We start from the raw sequence: 20,243 nt of genomic DNA, 5'->3' as shown, positions 1-20,243 counted from the left end.
TCATGGAGTTACAATATCCGTTGCAGGTTACTGGATCTGCAAGAATTCCACATAAAATGCAAAAAGGGCTTATAGTGAAACCTCATTAATAGGGCCACGTTTGGGACCCACAATAAGTGGCCCTATTAGTGAGGTGGCCTTATTAACGAAAACCTCATTAATCCAGCCATAAACAAAGTGGCCTTATTATCAAGGTTTTCAACAAATCAATACCTGGCTATACCATAAACGGGGAAGTTTCACTGGGAAAAAGTTTCATGTTTTTAAAGCAAACTGCGAAAGTTTCCCCACTAAATCAATAATTTACACTGTACTGTATAGCTATGTTTAAGCTCTATCGCAAAACTTTTACCACGAATAGTCTCAGTAAGCTTTAACTGTGAAACTTTCAAAACTTTCCCCGTTTACGGTAGTTGCTATAACAGCTAAATACTGTATATATACTACAGGTTTCATCAGTACACACAGATTTATTCAATACTTCAGGCATAATGGCTGCTAAAGCATGAAGCACAATGCCAAAACTATTGACATAGCTTTTGACAGGTACTCAGGAGCAGCTACCTTTGCAGTGACACCTTGACTGCCTGCTCAGCTGGTCCCTTTAGTGAGGGAATATTGTGTTAGTTTTATCAGTTTGGTTCTGCAGCAAGTGGCCACTGGCCTTATTAATGAGGTGGCTCTATTAACAAAAATTGATTCTATGGAATAGTGTGGAAGATGCATCTGAACTTTCTGGACCTGGCCACTAAACAAGTACTTTACAGTAGAATGCATTAACCACAATGAGAAAAATGATAATAAATATTAGAGTACTTCTTGTGAAGGAAAGTGCTAACGACAAAACCCTTGTGTCATCATTCCCCATGGCAAGAAGAGTTTATTGTTTGGTTTCATGATTATGCACTTCTGTAATAATTTCATTTTGTGCTCATTGCTTGCAGTCTTTGTATAAAAAGGATTGAAGAGACACTTTGAATTCAAATTGCTGCAATGTGGCTGGTCAATAATGGGCAGGTTTCAGGGTCATACTACGTACATTCTAGTTCATCCACCAGTGAAGTAGTATTACCGTATGCTTTCAAGCAACTTTCACCAAGACCCAGTAGCCTGGGATCAAGTTATTTCAAAGAAATAAATGTGTAGATGGCTTTTTGCCTAGGATGCTAGTTTCTTGCAAGACAGGCCACTATTCGAGACAATGGATAGGGTTTCCAATGTAAAAAATCTTCAAAATAATTTGTTAACTGATGTTACATGTCAGACTAATTCTCACTTGAATACAACTGCAGTGGCGATAAATTCCTTTATAGAAATTGATCTGCAATATGAGACTACAAGCTGAGACTACAAGCTGTAACTCTCGATAGCCTTGACCTTTTATCACAATACAGTGGAACCTCAGATATCCAAACCTCTTGGGACCAGGGGTAGTCCATAAGTCTGAAAAGTTCATATCTCTGAAACTGTGTATAAATTACCTTAAAGGAACTTAAAAATATTGGTATTATCAACTACCTTAATAGAACAGTCACTACTCTAATAGAGCAGTCATTTCCGTAGTTCGGTTAACCAAGAGTCCGGATAAGTGGGATCCAGATAACTGAAGTTCCACTGTACTGGAGTTCAACCTTCTTCTGTGAGCATTGGTAGTTTGATTGGTAAAGTAGGTTTTCTCATGAGAGCACACTTAATGGTATATCATATGGGTTTTTGGTAACAATATTGGGACCCACCCATTTTGTCAAAATTTCCACATCAGTCACTGATACGGTATGTATTGGTTTATCAGTACAGTACAGTTCTGTTTTAGTTTTATTTTAAAGCTCCTGACCTTGCTGCTAGCTATACTTTATGGATCTTACAGTTAGTTTTTTACACCCTAAATTTCATATTTAATCAGTTGAGTGGTAGTCAAGGTGTGAGTTTTGCCCTATTTCATGCACACCCAGATGTTCAAATTTAACATGCTTGATATGTGACTTCTTTGTCGATGGATGACTACTACTGTGGTGTAAGGAAGTTTTAGCTATCACTTGTTTGGTCTCCGTAAATAAAAATCCATAACACAGATACAAAACTTAATTATAAAATATACATACTTTGCCATGATTGAGCCACCTTATGCTCTCTGTTATACAGCAATCAAGGCTGGGTATGCTACGAGAAGTCACAGAAATGTGTGAGCGGATGACATTTCTAACCATACAACAAAATAGAGGTGAGCTATAAAAGCAACCATGGGCGGAAATAGTCTCAAGCCCAGCCAGATTGGCCAGCCAAAATACTGGATCGTACTTCTGGGCCAAGCATTGTCACCAGACGGTGTTTGCACATTAGCGTGAGCCAGAATTGAGGAGTTTTAAAACAGTGAAAACCATTCTAGGAATAAAGTAAAAGTCAGAACAGGGCGTTTAGTAGATGTGATCTCTTCTACTATGAGTATTAGTAGAGGGTAGCATTTCATTTCTGGTGAAACGTTGAGTCACGACTCTTCATCCTTTAAGGTGAGATCGGAAAACACAACGTGACAACTAATCTCTTGAACAAACTAGGTCAATAATTTCTACTGAACGGCTTTAAATTGTCTGCTTTTTCGTCTATTTCCAAAACATTCATGTGATTGTGCAACTTCTCGATTCTGATTGGCCGCCCAATATTCTGGTTGGATCAGTCACAGCAGTATGTTAAATTTGAACATCTCTAACCATAAGGGTAAACGTGAAATAGGGCCAAAAATAGGGATAAATATTACAGTGTGTAAAAACTGTTAATAACACTGCATAAAACATCAAGTGTTGAAATCATGATTATGTATTGTGATAAAGTACCAAGGGTACTAAGAGTTACAGGTCATAATCTTGGATTTTGCAGATACTTCGATTGATTTCTATCCCAAGAAGGTAGTGACCTACTACACCTGTGATGTAACCACTAATTACAATGGTGGGCCATATCCTTTTTTTCCCTACCCAATGAATAATGTACAGGAGTGCAATATCTATAGCACGGATAACATATAAGTTGCACATGTATTGGAAACAACTCCGTAAATCGTACAAAACAGTGAAACATTCCTTGTAATAAAGTTTACGGGGAAAACTTAATTCATGGTGAAACTAGCCATTCACGCAGAGAAAGACAATGTTTTATATGAAACTGATTCTAGTACTTATTCTTTATGGAATGAAGAGTCCCGTTTGAGTTTCTGTGAGTGCGTACCAGTAGTTTCTGTTGTCAATTGCAAATGTTTCACTGTGACACAATGCTAACTCACCACATTGTGCTGAAAAAGAAACAGAACAGATACTGCTCTTTCATGTGTGTGCCAAGCGTGTGTTAGTACACACTCCCACTACCATGATTTGCCTACACACACCTTCTGTTACATTCATGCTTCATCCACTTGATAAATCAGTATTGACTTATCCAACATTGGGTTTCAATAGCTAAAGAAATAAAACACAGTTATGCTATCCTTTTTTTCACCATTACCTAGTTAGAGATTACCCTACACAAACATACCAGAGCAATTTACTAACCACAGTTATCAGACTACACAACGCCCAACAACAAAACAAATTTAGAGATGATAACAAGACATTTCTAAATCCTATACATTTCAAAAACGTTCTGAAACTAAGAGAGAATCGCACTATTCTCCACTACAAAGTCCATAAAATATTGTGACATTGCATTGTATGCTATTGGTAATACATTCTATACACGCGTTTCCAATCTAAGTGCAACATAATTATATATTATCCATGATATCTATAGTCTGGCCACATGAGACTACCACATGCATGCATACCAGATGTTTCACACTCCAGTATAACTGCTGCTCTTTAGCTCACTTAATGAGCAGCAGTTATATCTGGACTATTGATTGATTTAACCTCACGGTAATCGGCACAGCCATTATTCCTCACGGAGTGAGAACACATACATCTACATTACAAAAACCAACAAAGAAATAAGTATACAATTACAACTACAAAGAAAAACAAAGCTAAATAAGACATGCACATAACAAGCTGATTACAAACTACAGAGAGAAAACCAACATTGAATAAAATGTACTTAAGTTAGGTGAGTAAGTCCTCGGGCACACACACAGCCACAGATAGGTGTGGCTAATTACTCCAGAAGTGGGTGTGGCAAGGAAATACAGTAAAATTGAAAGAAATTACCCCTAACCATTCTGGGCTATCTCTTGCCAAGAAGATTCTTCTAGAAGAAACTGTTACTCTTAGTCTAGTTGCCAAATCAAAAACACGTCTGCAGCTGGATTTAGTTCATTCTGAATAAAGTTAACACAGTTTTGAAAATAAGATAAAGAGGATGGCAAGAAGTGGCCTAAAATACTTAATTCAATGGTGCTGTAAAAATTGGGTATTTCCAGGTGATCAAATTCAGGCAATTCTTGGTATTCTTTATTCCTTGCTTGCAATCCCTTGCAGATTCAAGGTGTTCAACTGAGTCCAAGGGACATGTAAGTTCTAACAAGGCAACTGAGTTACTTCTCCAATTGTAAAGGACGATGTCAGGGTGATATGGGGTGATAAGGAGAAAAGGGGAAACTGTAGCCTGTGGGGAGTCACTAGCTCGCAATCCAGACAAGGCAACATACCATGTTCACTTCAGTTTAAAGTTTACAAAGTTCACTACTTAAGCAGTGTAAAACTTGGTCATGCCGATACTTAAAGCGATACTTAAAGCGGTCCTGCGTCAATTAAGAGTTGTACTGATAATCAGATCAGTAATCGTAGAAGCTGATAATTAGCTGTTTTTACCATAATCAGAAATCAGTTGTAATGGGCTGTGGCCAGCAGATTACTAGTCTATTCAGTTTCAGCACCACTGGAGGGCTGGTGTCAAAGGCTCTGGTATGTACTTGAGTAATTTGTTTATGGTTTGTGGTAACCACAAAGATAAACAGTGATGGTTCAGGCCCTAGCCCACTTGTCTGACTAGCAACTTTGATAGGGTCCGCAATTCGAAAAATTAACTTTCACAAATCAATCCCCCTACCATTGTGGGATGTTCATTGTAGTATCCCATTGCTAGATCCACTATGAAACCGGAGGCACGATTGTTGTCTTCACAGAACTATCGATTTTAGTATTTCGTGAGATGCAAAAATTATTTTTAAAATTTCGTGCTCTACACAAAGAACAGGATAGAACTTACTGCTTAGCTAGGTATTATCTAGAGTTACTGTAGTTAAAAAGTACGCACAGTAATAAGCAAATGATTGACTGGGTTACCGGCACAGGGTTGCTTTCTCTCAAAAAGCAGAAAACAAAACACGAATTTTCAAATTCAAACTGCCCTACCAGCTGTTGTGTACTTACATATGCTTGAAAATATTAGAATCACGAGGTATCACGCGACTGAACATGTTGTTGGGGTACAGGGTTGGGACGTGACGAGCACCCGCGAGGACGCTGATACGAACCCTCCACAGAGTAACTTACATGGTCCTTCGAGCCGGAGACAGCGTTCTACCGATTCATCGCTCAACCACTAAGGTAAATGCGGGTATTTCCGGACAACGTACAATTCCGGACACTTGGGTACCTTTATCAAGCTAGCCGAGGAACGAAACAACGGATTGCCTTGAAATTTCTGCTGTGAATAGCTATTCTTATAGGGATTATAAAAATCGAAAAGTGTGTTCTAGTTGATTCATTCTTGGGTGCTATACACGAAGTGTCCGGAATTGTGCGCTGTCCGGAAATACCTGCATTTACCTTAGTACACCCGCGAGCAAGCCTTCGTGGGAGACTTGCATCCGAACCACAAACGAGAATTCCTTGGTACCGGGTGAATGGTACCTGAAGAGGCGAGTCCCAAAGTGTGTTACGGATTAGTCTGTTTTTGTCTGCCTTGTATTTAGTTGGTGCTCTCCAATTGGAGAGTGAAGATTGGCGGGAATCCTGGTGAGCCGCTTGCTACCATAGGACACACCGAACCGTGGAGTACGTGAGTACTACTATATAGAAGTAACTAGCAGTAGGCTAATCTGAATATGGCAGAAGGCTTGAGTAGAAAAAAGAAGGTCAGAGGTGGGCATCGCTCATCCACCAAACGTACAATTGTTACTCTGTATGAGGCCATAGAGTCCACAGAAAACCCTGATGGTATCTTAACTAAGCTAGAGCAGTGCAGAATTACTCTTAATGAGAAACGTGATACCCTAAAACAGTTGGATGATGAGATTTTAGAACTTGTAGAGGATACAGAAGTTGATGATGAGATTGAGCAGGCAGATGTATTTAGAGAGAGGATCCAAGTAGCTATTATTGATGCTACTGCTGCTGTTGACAGTAGGAAATCTAAGCGAGATCAACCACCTGAACCTCCCACACTTGAAACTGACGACGTCAGCAGTGCTGTCACAGAACCTACCGCTACCTCTGTCTCTGCTCCAACCAGTGACAGTCCATCCTCTACTATTTTGAGCTCAGTTGGTGATTCACATACCATTTTGACATCACCTACCACAGTGAGCTCAGCTGACGAGTCACATACCAATGTGATACCATCTACTACAGTGAGCTCAGCTGTCGAATCACACACTACTTCCACATCAATTGCAGTCACCAGTACAGTTTCTAGTGCTCTGACAACTGTTATGGCTTCAATAGAACTACCACGACTATCAACTCCCATATTTAGTGTTCCCTCACTATACCCACCTGCCATACCAAGTGTAGCTACAATTTCAACAGATCATGGAATGATGTTTAGTAGCCCTCTCCGTCTGCCCCCACTTCCACCTGCTGGCCATACACCAATAGCAACATCCATAGAGCACGTTGCAAAGGTGAAATTACCCAAATTGTCCTTAAAGAGATTCAACGGAGACATTACACAATGGTCTACGTTTTGGGACACCTTTCAGTCATCCATTGATAGTAACCCAGGATTATCGAACATTGACAAATTTAATTATTTAAAGTCATTGTTAGAAGGGCCTGCATCGGAAGCTGTGAGTGGACTGAAGCTGACAGCCGCTAATTACACAGAAGCAGTACAAATTTTGAAGAAGCGATTTGGTAACAAACGACTCATTGTGGATAAGCATATGGAGAACTTGTTAAGTATTGATGCTATTACATCCCACAACAACTTGAAAGGTCTCAGACACCTTCATGACATGGTAGAGTCACAGATCAGGGGTCTGCGATCTCTGGGGGTACCTGCAGCCTCCTACGGTAGTCTAATGTCTTCTGTACTAATGGCCAAATTGCCCCAGGAATTTCGGCTCCTGGTGAATCGTGAGGTACATGATGAGGAGTGGAACCTAGATGGACTCATGCAGTTAATTGATAGAGAAATTGATGCCAGGGAAAGAGCTTCCATGGGCACTCATAATCTGCGGAGGACTCGCACAGACATATCCACTGCTGCTGCACTGTTATCTAGTGGTACATCCCAACCTAAGTGCTCGTATTGTCGTCAGAACCATTCGTCGACTTCCTGTAAGACAGTAGTCGATGTTGCAGCTCGTAAGCAGATTCTGCGAAGGTCTGGGAGATGTTTTAACTGCTTACGAAAGAATCACATGAGCCGGGAATGTCGTTCAAATGGAAGATGTAGCAGGTGTGGAGGTAGGCACCATGCTAGTATCTGTGATGGTTCCTCTGCAAACAACACTAGAGAGGCAGTAACTCAAGATGTAGCATCAAACCATCAGCAAGGAGAAGCTTTAAATCTAACCAGGGTGACGAGACCAAACACTGAAGTAATTGCCACTACATCAGCTTATTGTGGCTCAGTTAGGGCACCTGTGTTACTACAAACTGCTAGAGCCTTAGTGTTTAAGATTACTGATCCCCAGAGGAGGCTAGAAGCTAGAATTATGTTCGATAGTGGCAGCCAACGATCATATATAACACAAGAATTTGCTGATGCCTTGTCTCTGTCCCCACAGTGCTCAGAAACAATGTTAATTAGGACCTTCGGCTCCCAGTCAGAAGCAAGGCAGGTTTGCGATGTGGTGTCACTTGGTATGGTAACGAAGGACAGACGAAGCCTGCAGTTCTCAGTCTTGACAGTTCCCTTTATCTGTGAGCCGTTAACTAGCCAGCCCACTTTATATGCTTCAGAGAACTATCCCCATCTGGCGAATTTAGAATTGGCAGACTATGCAAATGAACAAGATGAGTTAAGTGTTGATGTACTTGTTGGGTCAGACCATTATTGGAAGCTGGTGACCGGTGATATTGTTAGCGCTGAGGTCGGTCCTACAGCTGTTCGCACAAGGCTTGGTTGGGTTCTAGCTGGTCCAGTTGAAGGAATCTCTTCTCACACCTCCACCAATCTTGTAGTAACACACACCATGACAACTGATGCATATGTTTCACAAGACACAGACCAAGAGTTAGACAGGAAGTTGAAACTGTTCTGGGATCTTGAGTCACTTGGTATTCGGCCGAATGAAGCCACAGTATACACCGAGTTTGAAACCACCATTCGTTTTAGTGGTGGAAGATATGAGGTCTCCCTTCCATGGAAGGAGTCACACGCTGCTTTACCTGACAATTATGATCTCTCCCTAAAGCGACTAGCTGGACTTCTCAAGCGGCTTAGACACGATTCCAAGATCCTTCTACAGTATGATGCCGTAATACGTGACCAGATTAGGAGAGGAATTGTTGAACCCATAGAATCAAAGACACCAACCCACAACCGTATACACTATTTACCACACCATGCTGTCCTCCGGGAAGACAAGACTACAACAAAACTCAGAGTTGTATACGATGCATCTTCTCGAACACATGGTCCCTCTTTGAATGACTGCTTGTATACAGGACCTAAATCAGGGCAGAAGATTATGGACATTCTACTGCGCTTCAGAGTTCATCGAGTGGCAGTAGCAGCTGACATAGAGAAGGCCTTCTTGATGATTGCTGTGAGAGATGAAGATCGTGACGCTCTGAGGTTCTTGTGGGTGAAGGATGTAAATGATGATGTGCCACATGTTACTGTTCTGAGGTTTACTAGGGTGGTGTTTGGTGTATCAGCTAGCCCGTTCCTCTTGAATGCAACCATTAAGCACCATATGGAACAATACAGTGTACAAGAACCAGACTTAGTCAGCTTGTTTATGAGGTCAATTTATGTTGATGACATTAGTGCTGGTGCGGATGATGACGATTCTGCCTTTCAGTTTTTTACAAGGTCCAAGGAGATTTTAGCTAGAGGAGGCTTCAATCTGCGCAAGTTTGTATCAAATTCAACGTCACTCAGCCGTCGCGTAGAACAGTTAGAAGGAAGCAATGAAGGCTTGACCCATGATACACCTAATGTTGTTGAAGAAGACAAGAGTTACACCAAGGACGTACTTGGTAGCAAGCAGCATTCAGATGGTGAACAGAAGATATTGGGGGTTAAGTGGAACTTTGTTCAAGACACCTTAATATTTGACCTCAATGAACTTGCCAACGTAATGAATAGCTTGAAGGCCACGAAGCGGCAGATAGTTGGCGTAACTGCTAGACTCTATGATCCTCTTGGATTTATGTCACCGGTTATTGTGAAGTTAAAGATGTTTTTCCAAGAATTATGTGCAAGTAAAGTGGAGTGGGATGAGCCCCTTAGTGGCCAGTTATTGATCAAGTGGAACTCTTTGTTGTCTGGATTTAAGGGAGTTGTGACCTCTATCCCAAGATGCTATGTCTGGAGTGTCACAGAGGAAGCAAGTAGGTGCAGCTTTCATGGATTTTGCAATGCATCACTTGGTGCTTACGCTGCAGTGGTCTATGTGAAGATCGAGACGCCTTGTGGGATCACAACAAGCTTTGTCGCGTCCAAGACCAGGGTTGCTCCAGTGAGCAAACAAACTATACCACGTCTAGAACTCTTATCAGCACTCCTGCTTGCCAATCTAATCACCACCGTAACAGATGCATTAAAGGATGACATGCCTACAGATTCAGTGACATGCTATACTGACTCTAAGGTCGCGTTATGTTGGATTAAGGGAGTTACGAAAGAGTGGAAACCTTTTGTGCAGAACAGGGTCAACACTATCAGGAGATTGGTACCACATGACCAGTGGAGGTTTTGTCCTGGGGAAGACAATCCAGCTGATCTTCCTTCGAGAGGTGTGTCACCTTCTGATTTAGTGGGAAGTGTTATGTGGAGATATGGCCCCCAGTGGCTGACTGAAGTAGAACCAGAAGGCGAAGATGAGCTGATCACTCCTGAAGAATGCATGAAGGAAATAAGAGTTACGTCCCAACATGTAATGGTAGTATCAACTGATTGTGGTGGTGTTGGAAACATCATGGACTGTGCACGGTTTGGTACCCTAGGCAAGTTGCTGCGAGTTACAGCATATGTGTTGAGGTTTTGCACAACATTGAAGGCCAAGATCCAACGACAAGAGCTCAGGATGCCAGCCACACTGGGAGCATCAGAGCTACAGGCAGCTGAGGCTCTTTGGGTCAGAGAGGCACAGTCTTGTTTAAAGAAAGTTCAGAACTTTAAGATGTGGGAGCAACAATTTGTGCTCTTTCGGGAAGCGGGAGTGTGGCGATGTAAGGGAAGGTTGGGAAATGCTGACATTTCTTACACTTCTAAGTACCCTGCACTACTGACTAGAGAGCACCCATTGACAACAATGATCGTTGAAGAAGCACACAGGAAGGTCATGCATAATGGTGTCAAGGAGACCTTGACTGAAGTCAGGTCCAAATATTGGATTGTTAAGGGTCGTCAGTTCGTTAGAAGAGTCATTCACCGATGTTTTATCTGCCGGAAACTAGAAGGACATCCTTACAGCTTACCACCACCTCCTCCTCTTCCCGAGTTCAGAGTCACTGAGTTGCCTCCATTTTCATACACTGGTGTGGATTTTGCAGGCCCATTGTATGTTAAGACGCAAGGTTTGGTCAAAACCAGAAAGGTATGGATATGTTTATACACATGCTGTATTGTCCGAGCTGTTCATTTAGAACTTGTCCCTGACATGACCACAGACAGCTTCCTGCGCTGTTTTAAGAGATTTGTTGCTAGACGGGGCATCCCTCAGAGAATGATTTCAGACAATGGCAAGACCTTTAAGGCAGCAGCCAAGAACATCAACATGTTATGTAGGCACGACAGAGTGCAAGAACTCAGCTCCAGTGTTGGTGTGGAATGGTCATTCAATTTAGAGAAGGCTCCCTGGTCAGGTGGAATATTTGAAAGGATGATCAGAGCTATGAAGAGATGCCTTAAGAAAACCATTGGCCGAGCTAACATTACCTATGATGAATTGATGACTGTTGTCACTGAAGCAGAGATGATCTTGAACTCACGTCCCCTCTCATATGTATCTACAGAAGACATAGAGGAACCACTCACACCATCTCACCTTCTTATTGGACGTCGTTTACTGAGCCCTCCAGCTGTGGGCGAGGAGAGTCCACCTGAGGTCTCACAAGTAGCATTGAGCAAGAGAGTAAGGTACCTTGATCGTATAATGTCTCACTTCTGGAAGCGGTGGAGATCTGAATATCTGCTTGAACTACGAGAATCTCATCGACGCAATGGCACTACTCAATGTATGTCTCAGCAAGAATTGAAAGAAGGCGATGTTGTGCTCCTACATGACGACAATAACTCTAGAAGTTTCTGGAAATTAGCAAGGATTGAAAGGCTTCTGAAGGGATCAGACAAGCAGATTAGAGGTGCAATGATACGTGTCCCCTCAAGATCTTCAACTACCATCCTGAGACGACCACTAAAGTGTATCTACCCATTGGAGATCTCTTGCCAAGATAGGAGCACCCCCAAGGAAGACGAGTTGAGGAGTGATGGAATAAAGAATACAGAAGTTATAGAAGAGACACCTGTGGTAGGAGACACAGTTACCAGTAACCGACCCAAACGAGCTGCAGCACAGAAAGCTAGAGAGTGGATGAAGACCATGGTTTCTCAACTGAATAATGTTTAACACTTGTATGTATGTATGTAAGACATTTCTAGTTAAGCTGTTGATTTATCCTTGGTTGACCAGCCTGTAACCTGGTCAACGGGGGGAGTGTTGTGTACTTACATATGCTTGAAAATATTAGAATCACGAGGTATCACGCGACTGAACATGTTGTTGGGGTACAGGGTTGGGACGTGACGAGCACCCGCGAGGACGCTGATACGAACCCTCCACAGAGTAACTTACACCAGCCAAGATAAGAAAAGCCAACTCTTCCTCATAGTGATGTGATAAGGTTGGATGCATAGTCTGTCTATGCTGTTAGTCTGGAAAGGATTTGAGACTTCTCACCATCTGGGTGAAGAACGTCAAAATTTTTGTGCGTCATTTCAAGGGATTCTCGTAGTGGTACCAAAGTGCTTTCCAGTACTTCTGATGCCACACTGGTCACTTAATTTTGTTTAGAATGATGATAAAAGATAGTTCAAAACGTTTGGTAGTAGTAGTAGTTAGTATTTCTGTGATTTCATATGATGCAGTATACCAGCAGCTCACCAGGAGCTCCACCCAGCTCGAATCAAAATGAAAGATTTTGTGAATTTTTTGTTTTGTTTTGGGATGTTTTGAAGCATAATGGTGATGTAGGGTGATCTAGTGAAGATTTGAAGCTGCTGTGGAGCGTGAGAGGTGAAGTCAAATTTGGACGATTTTGCTGCCTCCCTTGGTGCATAGCTTAGAGCGAAGCGTGGAAGCTGTGGATGAAACAATAATTGACAACCGCTATTACCAAATTTTCAGAGACATCTTTTGCCATAGTTTTAATCTATAATTGGTGATTGTTGTGGCTGCAGAAGCGCTGGAAATGGATAGAAAGTGCGACACAATTCTTTGATGCTGCAGAAAATTTTGATGCTCGTCACCCAGATAGTGAGAAGTCTCAGATCTTTTCCAAACTAACAGCATAGACAGACTATGCACCCAACCGTATCGAAACACTATGAGGAATAGTTGGCTTCTCTTGCCCTGGGTGGTAGAGCAATTTGAATTCGAAACTTCGTATTTCTTTGTCTGTTTTTTTCAAAGAAAGCAACACTGTGCCGGGCACCCAACAAATCATTTACTTATTTCTGTGCGTAGTTTTCAAGTACAACAACTCTGGATACGATTTAGCTAAGTAGCAAGTTTCATCCGGTCCTTTGTGTGGAGCACGAAATTTTAAAAATAAATCTTGCATCTTGTGAGATACTGAAAATGATATTTCTATGAAGACAACAATCGTGCCTCCGGTTTCATGGTGGATCAAACAATGGGATACTACAATGAACATCCCACTATGGTAGGGGGATTGATTTGTAGAAGTTGATTTTTCGGATTGCGGACCCTAACTTTGATAAGTGTAAGGTAAATGCGGGTATTTCCGGACAGCGCACAATTCCGGACACTTCGTGTATAGTACCCAAGAATGAATCATCTAGAACATACTTTTCGATTTTTATAATCCCTATAAGAATAGCTATTCACAGCAGAAATTTCAAGGCAATCCGTTGTTTCATTCCTCGACTAGCTTGATAAAGGTACCAAAGTGTCCGGAATTGTACGCTGTCCGGAAATACCCGCATTTACCTTATAATTTCACAGAATTGGCTTTACTAGCTCTACTTTTAATGGAGTGTGCACAAGTATAATTGTAGAGACCTACAATCGGGTATCGGTTAACTATCGGTAAAACAAGATAAAAATATATCGGATATTGGTTTTCCCGGGAAACGGAACAACTCTAGTGTCAATGCAACAGGGCAGCCACCCAAATACATGTGCAGTGGTGGGCTGAAGGATAGATAATATAGTCCTTACCCGGGATTAGAAACCGACACATTAACACATTCTCTTCACACCCGTTAGGCGCTCGCCGGACTGTACTCAATTGGAACCGGTCCAGTTCACGTGCTCGTAAATCGCAATGGCTGGAGGAACCAGTGGTGAAGATCAGCGACATGTTAGCAGAGATGCCAACCTCTGAACAATTTTAGGAGTGAGACCTCAAACACTACCAGCAGTGTGGACCAGATTCAAGTGCAGCTCCAGGATTTTTGGTAGTGAAGACCAAAAAAAAAAAACAGTACTTGACTTAAATCAACCTTTTTCCACCATTAAATCACAGTTACTCAAGATCTTTTGGCAGCATTTTACAAACAATTTTAACTCTGACAATCATCACAGTATGCACTTTGTTTGCCCTTGTAGTACCTGCTCCAAGTCTCCTCGTCCACCAAACTTCAGCAGTAATTAATTTTTTTTTCTTCTCGCTCTCTCTTAAAATAAGTACTTAGCTATATAAGTAAGTTTATTATTAAATACACATGTAAGTTTTAAAATTATAGGATAGTTCAACTATATACCAAATGTAAATGTATGTAATAACCTTAGCCAGCTAACTTAATTTCATTGTAATTTTATACATTCAATTGTAAATGTAAGTTGTACGTATACTTTTTCTGGCTGTGGGCACCAGTTGCCCACAGACCATTAATGCAGGCCTTGCCTGCATTAAAAAGCAGTTAAAATAAAATAAAATAAAATAAAAAAAAGGTCGTCGCATGTTCTAAGTACAAAAATAAGCACAGGTCTGCCCAATTTTAAGCACAGGGCTAATTACGAAGCAGATCAGGCGTGAGAAATGCGTGAGAACTAAGCTGAAAGAGTGAGAAACAGAGGGTTAGGCGTGAGAGCGTGAGATTACTAGCCAAAGAGTGAGACTCACGCCTAATGCGTGAGAGTTGGCATGTCTGTGTTAGTGAGGAAACTCGATTAATAAGAGGTGTTCTTGGAGGTATTTTATCGGATGATAGTATGACACTACCCACGGAGGGTAATAGGAAGTGTTTAGAACTGGCTAGGGCAATGATTCAGTGCTATGGCTCTCTGCCCTCTGAAGCAACATTGAAATTTTCCCACTGGATTGTTTCAACACTAAATGGCATCATTGTTAAGGCTCAAAAGAAAGGCAAGCCTAACGAATTGAACCAGGAGCGTCTTTGGAGGAAATTTAACATACTAACTAATTCTGATGAGTTCACCAAAAAATGGCAGGACTTTTTAGAAGCTAACCAGTTGGATGACCAACCGGTGTTTTATCAGCATTTTACTGATGAACTGTTCGATAATTTGGTACAGAATAAATTGAGGGCTGTTCTGCATACTGACAGTACTGGCACTACTAGTATGGAAACTGATGACTCGGGCAGCGATAACCTAAGTTTTGAGGAGGAAAATGCTGTCCGATACATTGGTGGATATGTGGTGAAGAAGCTACAGGAGAATCCTGTTTGCTCTGAATTTAGACCACTCTTGACTGAAATGGTCTGTTCTGATAAATCAGATGAAAACAGTCCATCTGCAGCTTGGATGAATGCTATAAACAGAGGTGGCTTAGTGAAAATAACACCGGAGGCCTATCAGATATTCTTGGCAATTGAATGCTGTGTCCGATGTTACCTTAATGTCAAAAAGGCATCAAAGATGGATGACAGCTTTAAAAGATATTTACTAAACATGCTAATCCATGATGATGATATACTGTTTTATTGGTGTATGGCAGGATTTGATGACGAGGAGAATGAAAGGTGTCTTCAGCATATCATTGATAAATGGATTACGATCCGTGGATTTTCCTTTGCTTCATCTATGATGGAGATCTACAAGCAAGAAAATAAGAAAGGGACTGGAAAATCAAAGTCCCTGAGAACAAAGTTGTATTGTGATAAACAGTAGTTACATAATTATTGTGATGGATACATACACCATTTTATTGTGACATTAAAATGAACAGTGTCTGCGTCTCTTTGGCAAAGGCTTATTTAAATATTCAAAGCTAACAGATTCTAAGTCATATGACTTTCTCTTGCTTCCACGGCAATTTCCTGTAATGTCATCTACCCAAATAGAATTTATCACTCGTATATTTTGAGAGCTTTTTAAAACTTGGGCGATGGTTGGGTTTTCATTAGCTCTACCATGCTGTCTCAGCCTCCCAAAGTAGTTCTCAATAGAATCCTGGCTGAGCTTTTCACTCAGGAATGCACATACTCCATCAATATGCAGAAGAATTGGTACCAGTTCCAGAAATGACTTCACTACAGTAGAATGTACATTAAAGCCTCGACATGTAGTATAAACACTCACACACACCTGTGATTCTAACACCATTATCAGTTGCAGCACTTAGTAACATGTGCTTCTTCTGATCACCATCAAACCCAGGTCTGCCGTCAACAGTAGCTTTCCATTCATCCAGATAGCTTATGAGTTCCTTTAGAAACTGAAATGTATCAGCATACATTTAAATATCATTGCACAATAGCTTTGCTAAGAAAACAAGAGTATAATGATATGCTTCAAGTAAAATTGCAAACATAGGCATCTGATACACTATGTAATTTGCAAATACAATGTCCAGCAAAACCTACCTCCATTCGGAAATCATTATCCTTATGATAGGGAGATAAAAGCACTTTCGCGTGTTCTTTCCTTCTGTGAAGGATGACACATTGAAACAGTCAAAAAAGTGATCCATGAGCCGAACAAATTTGACTGTTTCACGAGCAGCTTCCCCAAACTTCAGCTCTAGCGCAACTGCCACTGACTCCGACAAAGTCTAAAGTATAGTCAATTAAAATAAACATAGATACTTGTAGATGTGACATTTACCTGAACAGCTAAATCAACCCGCATCTTTGAAAAATTAGTGAGGTGAAGATGTTCATATTTTAGCTTGTGAACAATAGATACCCCTGGTGTCTCAGTGATTCGTCCAGCATTAGCCTCATACAACTTAGTCAGGAGCTGCCAGTCAATATTCTGTCCATTACACTGCAAAAAAATTATCGCCATAAAAGCACGGACAGAAACACGCATGCTAGTAAATGTAATACACATACAACCTATAGTATTAAGCAAGCTACAAACATACCCACAATTTTCCTCTTGAAAAACAATTTCGAATTGTTTTGATTAAATGGCTTGGATCTGATATGAAAAAAATAGGATGACCTGTATTGGTATAAACATTCTTGATCCTATATGCGGTTTTGTCATTGTTTTTGTCATGCAAACTAAACAGCAACCTGTTTTCACTTGCGCCATCACATGTCACTGTCATGATATGCAAGCCAAGTCTAGTTAATCGTGCAATAACCTTCCGCAGGATTGGGAATAGTTCAGCACCTGTAATGCTTGCAGTAGGAAAATGAGCATAAGGAAACTTCAAGCTGTTAAAAAGTCCTCTGATCATAAATACCAGTACAGATTTAGCAAGTGGACGTCTGGAATTTGCACTCTTCTTATCCTGCTCCAGTTCCATAAACAAATTGTTCACCTCACCCATGTCAGCGTAGCCTGTTAATGATCCGGTATGCTTGTCATACACCAGAGACTCCTTCACATACATTTCATCTAGCACAACACCAACATACTTTGCAAGATTTTCTGGCTTCTGAGCGTTGACCTGTTCCAACAATTGCTCATCTAAAGACTTAGAAAAGCCAGCAGACGATGGTGAAAAATGTCGATAATCTTGCAGAGTTCTCTCTGTTGGGAGGTATAACAAGCCTGAATTTCTGAGGGTTTTATAGCATCCACTTGAACGGTGATGCAAATACAAGCACCATCGAATGACTGCTGGGTGCCAGCGCATCTGACGAGTAGAGTCCAAGGAAGCTGCCTTTAACTGTTGGTCCCAAAAAATTTTCATGAATGGATTAGACTGATCCTTTTGAGCAAGTCCACCATATTCCTTCATCATGGAAACTAAATCTGTATGAATGTCTTGGTCAACTACTATTCCTTGATTTGCTACTAGTCCGTTTATCTTCTCATGGAGACAAGCAATTTGTTGATCCCTATTATGAATCACGGCTGCCATGTTCTTCATTCTTTCGGACTTCTCAGATGAGGTAAGGAAACGAAAATTTGTATGACTGCTAGCCTCTACAGATTGACTAGTGTTCTTGTCTTTGAGAATTCGTGCTAGTCTACCACGTAAAACGTTCTCACGGAACCTACTGCACTTTGGACATATCCTTGACTGTGAATCCAGTGAAATCTGTTTTATGCAATCTACGTGGTGTATCCCTCCATTCACCTGGTCAACATAGCCAATCACTTTTCCTGAGTTCAGAATAAATTATTACGGTTATGATGGTGTTATTGCTTACCTGTAGCATCCTTCAATAAACCATCACATTTAGCAATCAATGAAGCATACTTTGCATCAACAATTCCTTCACACAACTTCTCATTTCCAGTCCTCACTGCTTGGTGCACTTGCGAGACAACATCCGGCTCAGTCTGTGTACCTACTGTAGCAGTAACAGGCTCTCTTTTCTCTAGCTCTGTTTGCACTTCTTCATCACTAGAGAACCACTGATTCTCAGTCTGGGTTCCAGCATCCACCATGGTAGGTTTAGGTTGAGAGAGATCTAGAGTCTTCACAACATTTTCAGTCAATCCCATCTTCCTAGTATCCTCAGATGAACGTTTCTGCTTTCTGACATCTTTCTGCTTCCTGACATCAAACTTTAACCTTCTTCCCATAGCAATGTTACCTCTACAAAACAGTATTTAATTATATAACCAACTACTTTCAGTGTAAGCCACTATATTTGTAGCATGCAAATAGCACTATCACACAAACATGCATAACTAGCATCAACGAATGCTGTGTACAACTTTCAAGCATTAATACTAGCTCTATACAGCATCCTGAAGCAAAAAGAACAGTCTATTCCATTGACCAGACTAGTAACCTTCACTATTCTAGCAAGAATCACTTCCTACCTTTAAACCAATGAACAGGATAGGTACAACAAAACACATCATTTCTTGAATAAAAATTGTATTGAATTAGAACCATCAAGTGTCCTACGTAAGTAAAACAATGTTATTCCAGTGGTAAACGTCCTCAAGGCATCGTATCTCCAGTACAAACCGCTTAAGAGCTCGTGGTAGAGAGATACAGTGCAAAACTCAATTCGCTGGTTTTCAAATGTACGTGGCAAAGCGATCCATAAGCCTAAATTCGACCCAGATAGCATTCAGCTACGCTTATATTAAACTTTGCACACTCACAACTATCACTATCGGTAGAGAGTTCCCATCTGCTAGCGATTTCGGCCAAAAATATCTCTCAGAAAGAACACGCGGTCCACTACACTTTTGGCGGGTATTCGTATATTCATGGATATTATTATCGTCACTTGCAAATGTGTTAATAGCAAGCGGGTGCGGATAGTCTTGGATTAAAGTACAGTGTTGAGCTGGCGTTTCTAATCCCGGGTAAGGACTATATTATCTATGGCTGAAGGCTGCCACACAATGTACATTTTGCACCATATTGTACATGCCAACATGTAAATTGACAGCTGTGAGAAGAGTGTCAGAAGCAGCACAGAGAATGAAAGAGAAATGGCCCAGGTTGCAGCTAAGTAGCAGTCTGTTCCAGGTTATTACTAAGCCTATTACTACTCATAAAGCAACAAATGAACATAAATACCCAACTGATATTAAGCAACCTGGACCAAAAAATGGTCCCTTGTAATCGAGTATTTATTACATCACAGATGATCGACAATCTATAATTTCTACTTCAACAGGCTTCCTCAAACTTTCAACAGCTTACCAGTAATTGACTTAACTCAACCTTTTGTTACCATTAAATTTCAGCTAACTAAAATCCTATGGCAACATTTTATGAGAAACTTCGATCCAGACAACCAACATAAGTTTCCATTTTACATGTCCTTGTAGCATCTGCTCCAAACACCCCAAGCCACCCAACTTTGGTACACTTAGCGGCTAATTGCAATTATATAAGTAATAATAAGTACTTAATCTTAAGTTATGGGGTTTGGTACTTACCAGATTACCTTTAGTGCAATTGTACACTAACTCACTTTTATTGTTGTGTATACCATGTACACCTTAATATTTCACTATAAAGTTTTAAATTGAATTGACATGGCAGCATGGTGAGGACTTGGCGCTCTTTATTTAGAAATATTCCACCAGCCAATACATAACAACCCTGATATAACATTAAACGCTCTCGTACCTGTTTGTGCAATCTTCGCACACTCTGGTTGAGTTTATGGTTGCCTACTCCTCGCACACGTTTGTACTCCTGGATTATTTCTAAGGGCGCTTAAAGTGATACTTTAAAATTCGCGATTTAAATATTTGCAAGAATTTGACACCTCGATTTTACATCGATGTTCGGAGATCGATGCAAAATCATCGATGTTTTTAGATCGAT

General features: G+C 40.9%; 3 protein-coding genes across 3 annotated transcripts; 1 reads left to right on the top strand and 2 right to left on the bottom strand.

The window, feature by feature from the left end:
• The first annotated feature begins 6,034 nt into the window (after positions 1 to 6,034).
• Positions 6,035 to 11,956, top strand: LOC136236858 (uncharacterized). The gene has a single exon (XM_066027090.1). It carries the CDS (start codon positions 6,035 to 6,037, stop codon positions 11,954 to 11,956), a length of 5,922 nt encoding a protein of 1,973 aa, XP_065883162.1.
• Positions 11,957 to 15,512: 3,556 nt separating this feature from the next.
• Positions 15,513 to 16,414, bottom strand: LOC136269293 (uncharacterized). Its single transcript, XM_066064831.1, has 3 exons — positions 16,402 to 16,414; positions 16,124 to 16,253; positions 15,513 to 16,068 (listed from the first exon to the last, which is right to left on the bottom strand). The coding sequence occupies exons 1-3, from the start codon at positions 16,405 to 16,407 to the stop codon at positions 15,752 to 15,754; spliced, it is 453 nt and encodes a 150-aa protein (XP_065920903.1). The 5' UTR covers positions 16,408 to 16,414; the 3' UTR covers positions 15,513 to 15,751.
• A 40-nt stretch (positions 16,415 to 16,454) lies between these two features.
• Positions 16,455 to 18,526, bottom strand: LOC136236857 (uncharacterized; the record flags this gene model as incomplete). The annotated part of the gene is made up of 4 exons (XM_066027089.1): positions 18,148 to 18,526; positions 16,905 to 18,100; positions 16,643 to 16,804; positions 16,455 to 16,589 (listed from the first exon to the last, which is right to left on the bottom strand). Coding segments are annotated over exons 1-4 (1,872 nt in total), but the record flags the coding sequence as incomplete, so codon positions are not given.
• Positions 18,527 to 20,243: the final 1,717 nt, after the last annotated feature.

Source organism: Dysidea avara, chromosome 10 (genome assembly GCF_963678975.1).
Source record: "Dysidea avara chromosome 10, odDysAvar1.4, whole genome shotgun sequence".
Taxonomy (NCBI): domain Eukaryota; kingdom Metazoa; phylum Porifera; class Demospongiae; order Dictyoceratida; family Dysideidae; genus Dysidea; species Dysidea avara.
The sequence above is the reverse complement of the archived record's forward strand: the minus strand, read 5'-3'. Positions and strand labels throughout refer to the sequence as shown.

Excerpts from the sequence above, each read along its gene's own strand:
- LOC136236858 (XM_066027090.1), top strand. The coding sequence starts at position 6,035 with ATGGCAGAAGGCTTGAGTAGAAAAAAGAAGGTCAGAGGTGGGCATCGC.
- LOC136269293 (XM_066064831.1), bottom strand. Across the intron at positions 16,069-16,123 it reads TAATGGTGTTAGAATCACAG|TGAAGTCATTTCTGGAACTG; the intron begins GTGTGTGTGAGT and ends ATTCTACTGTAG.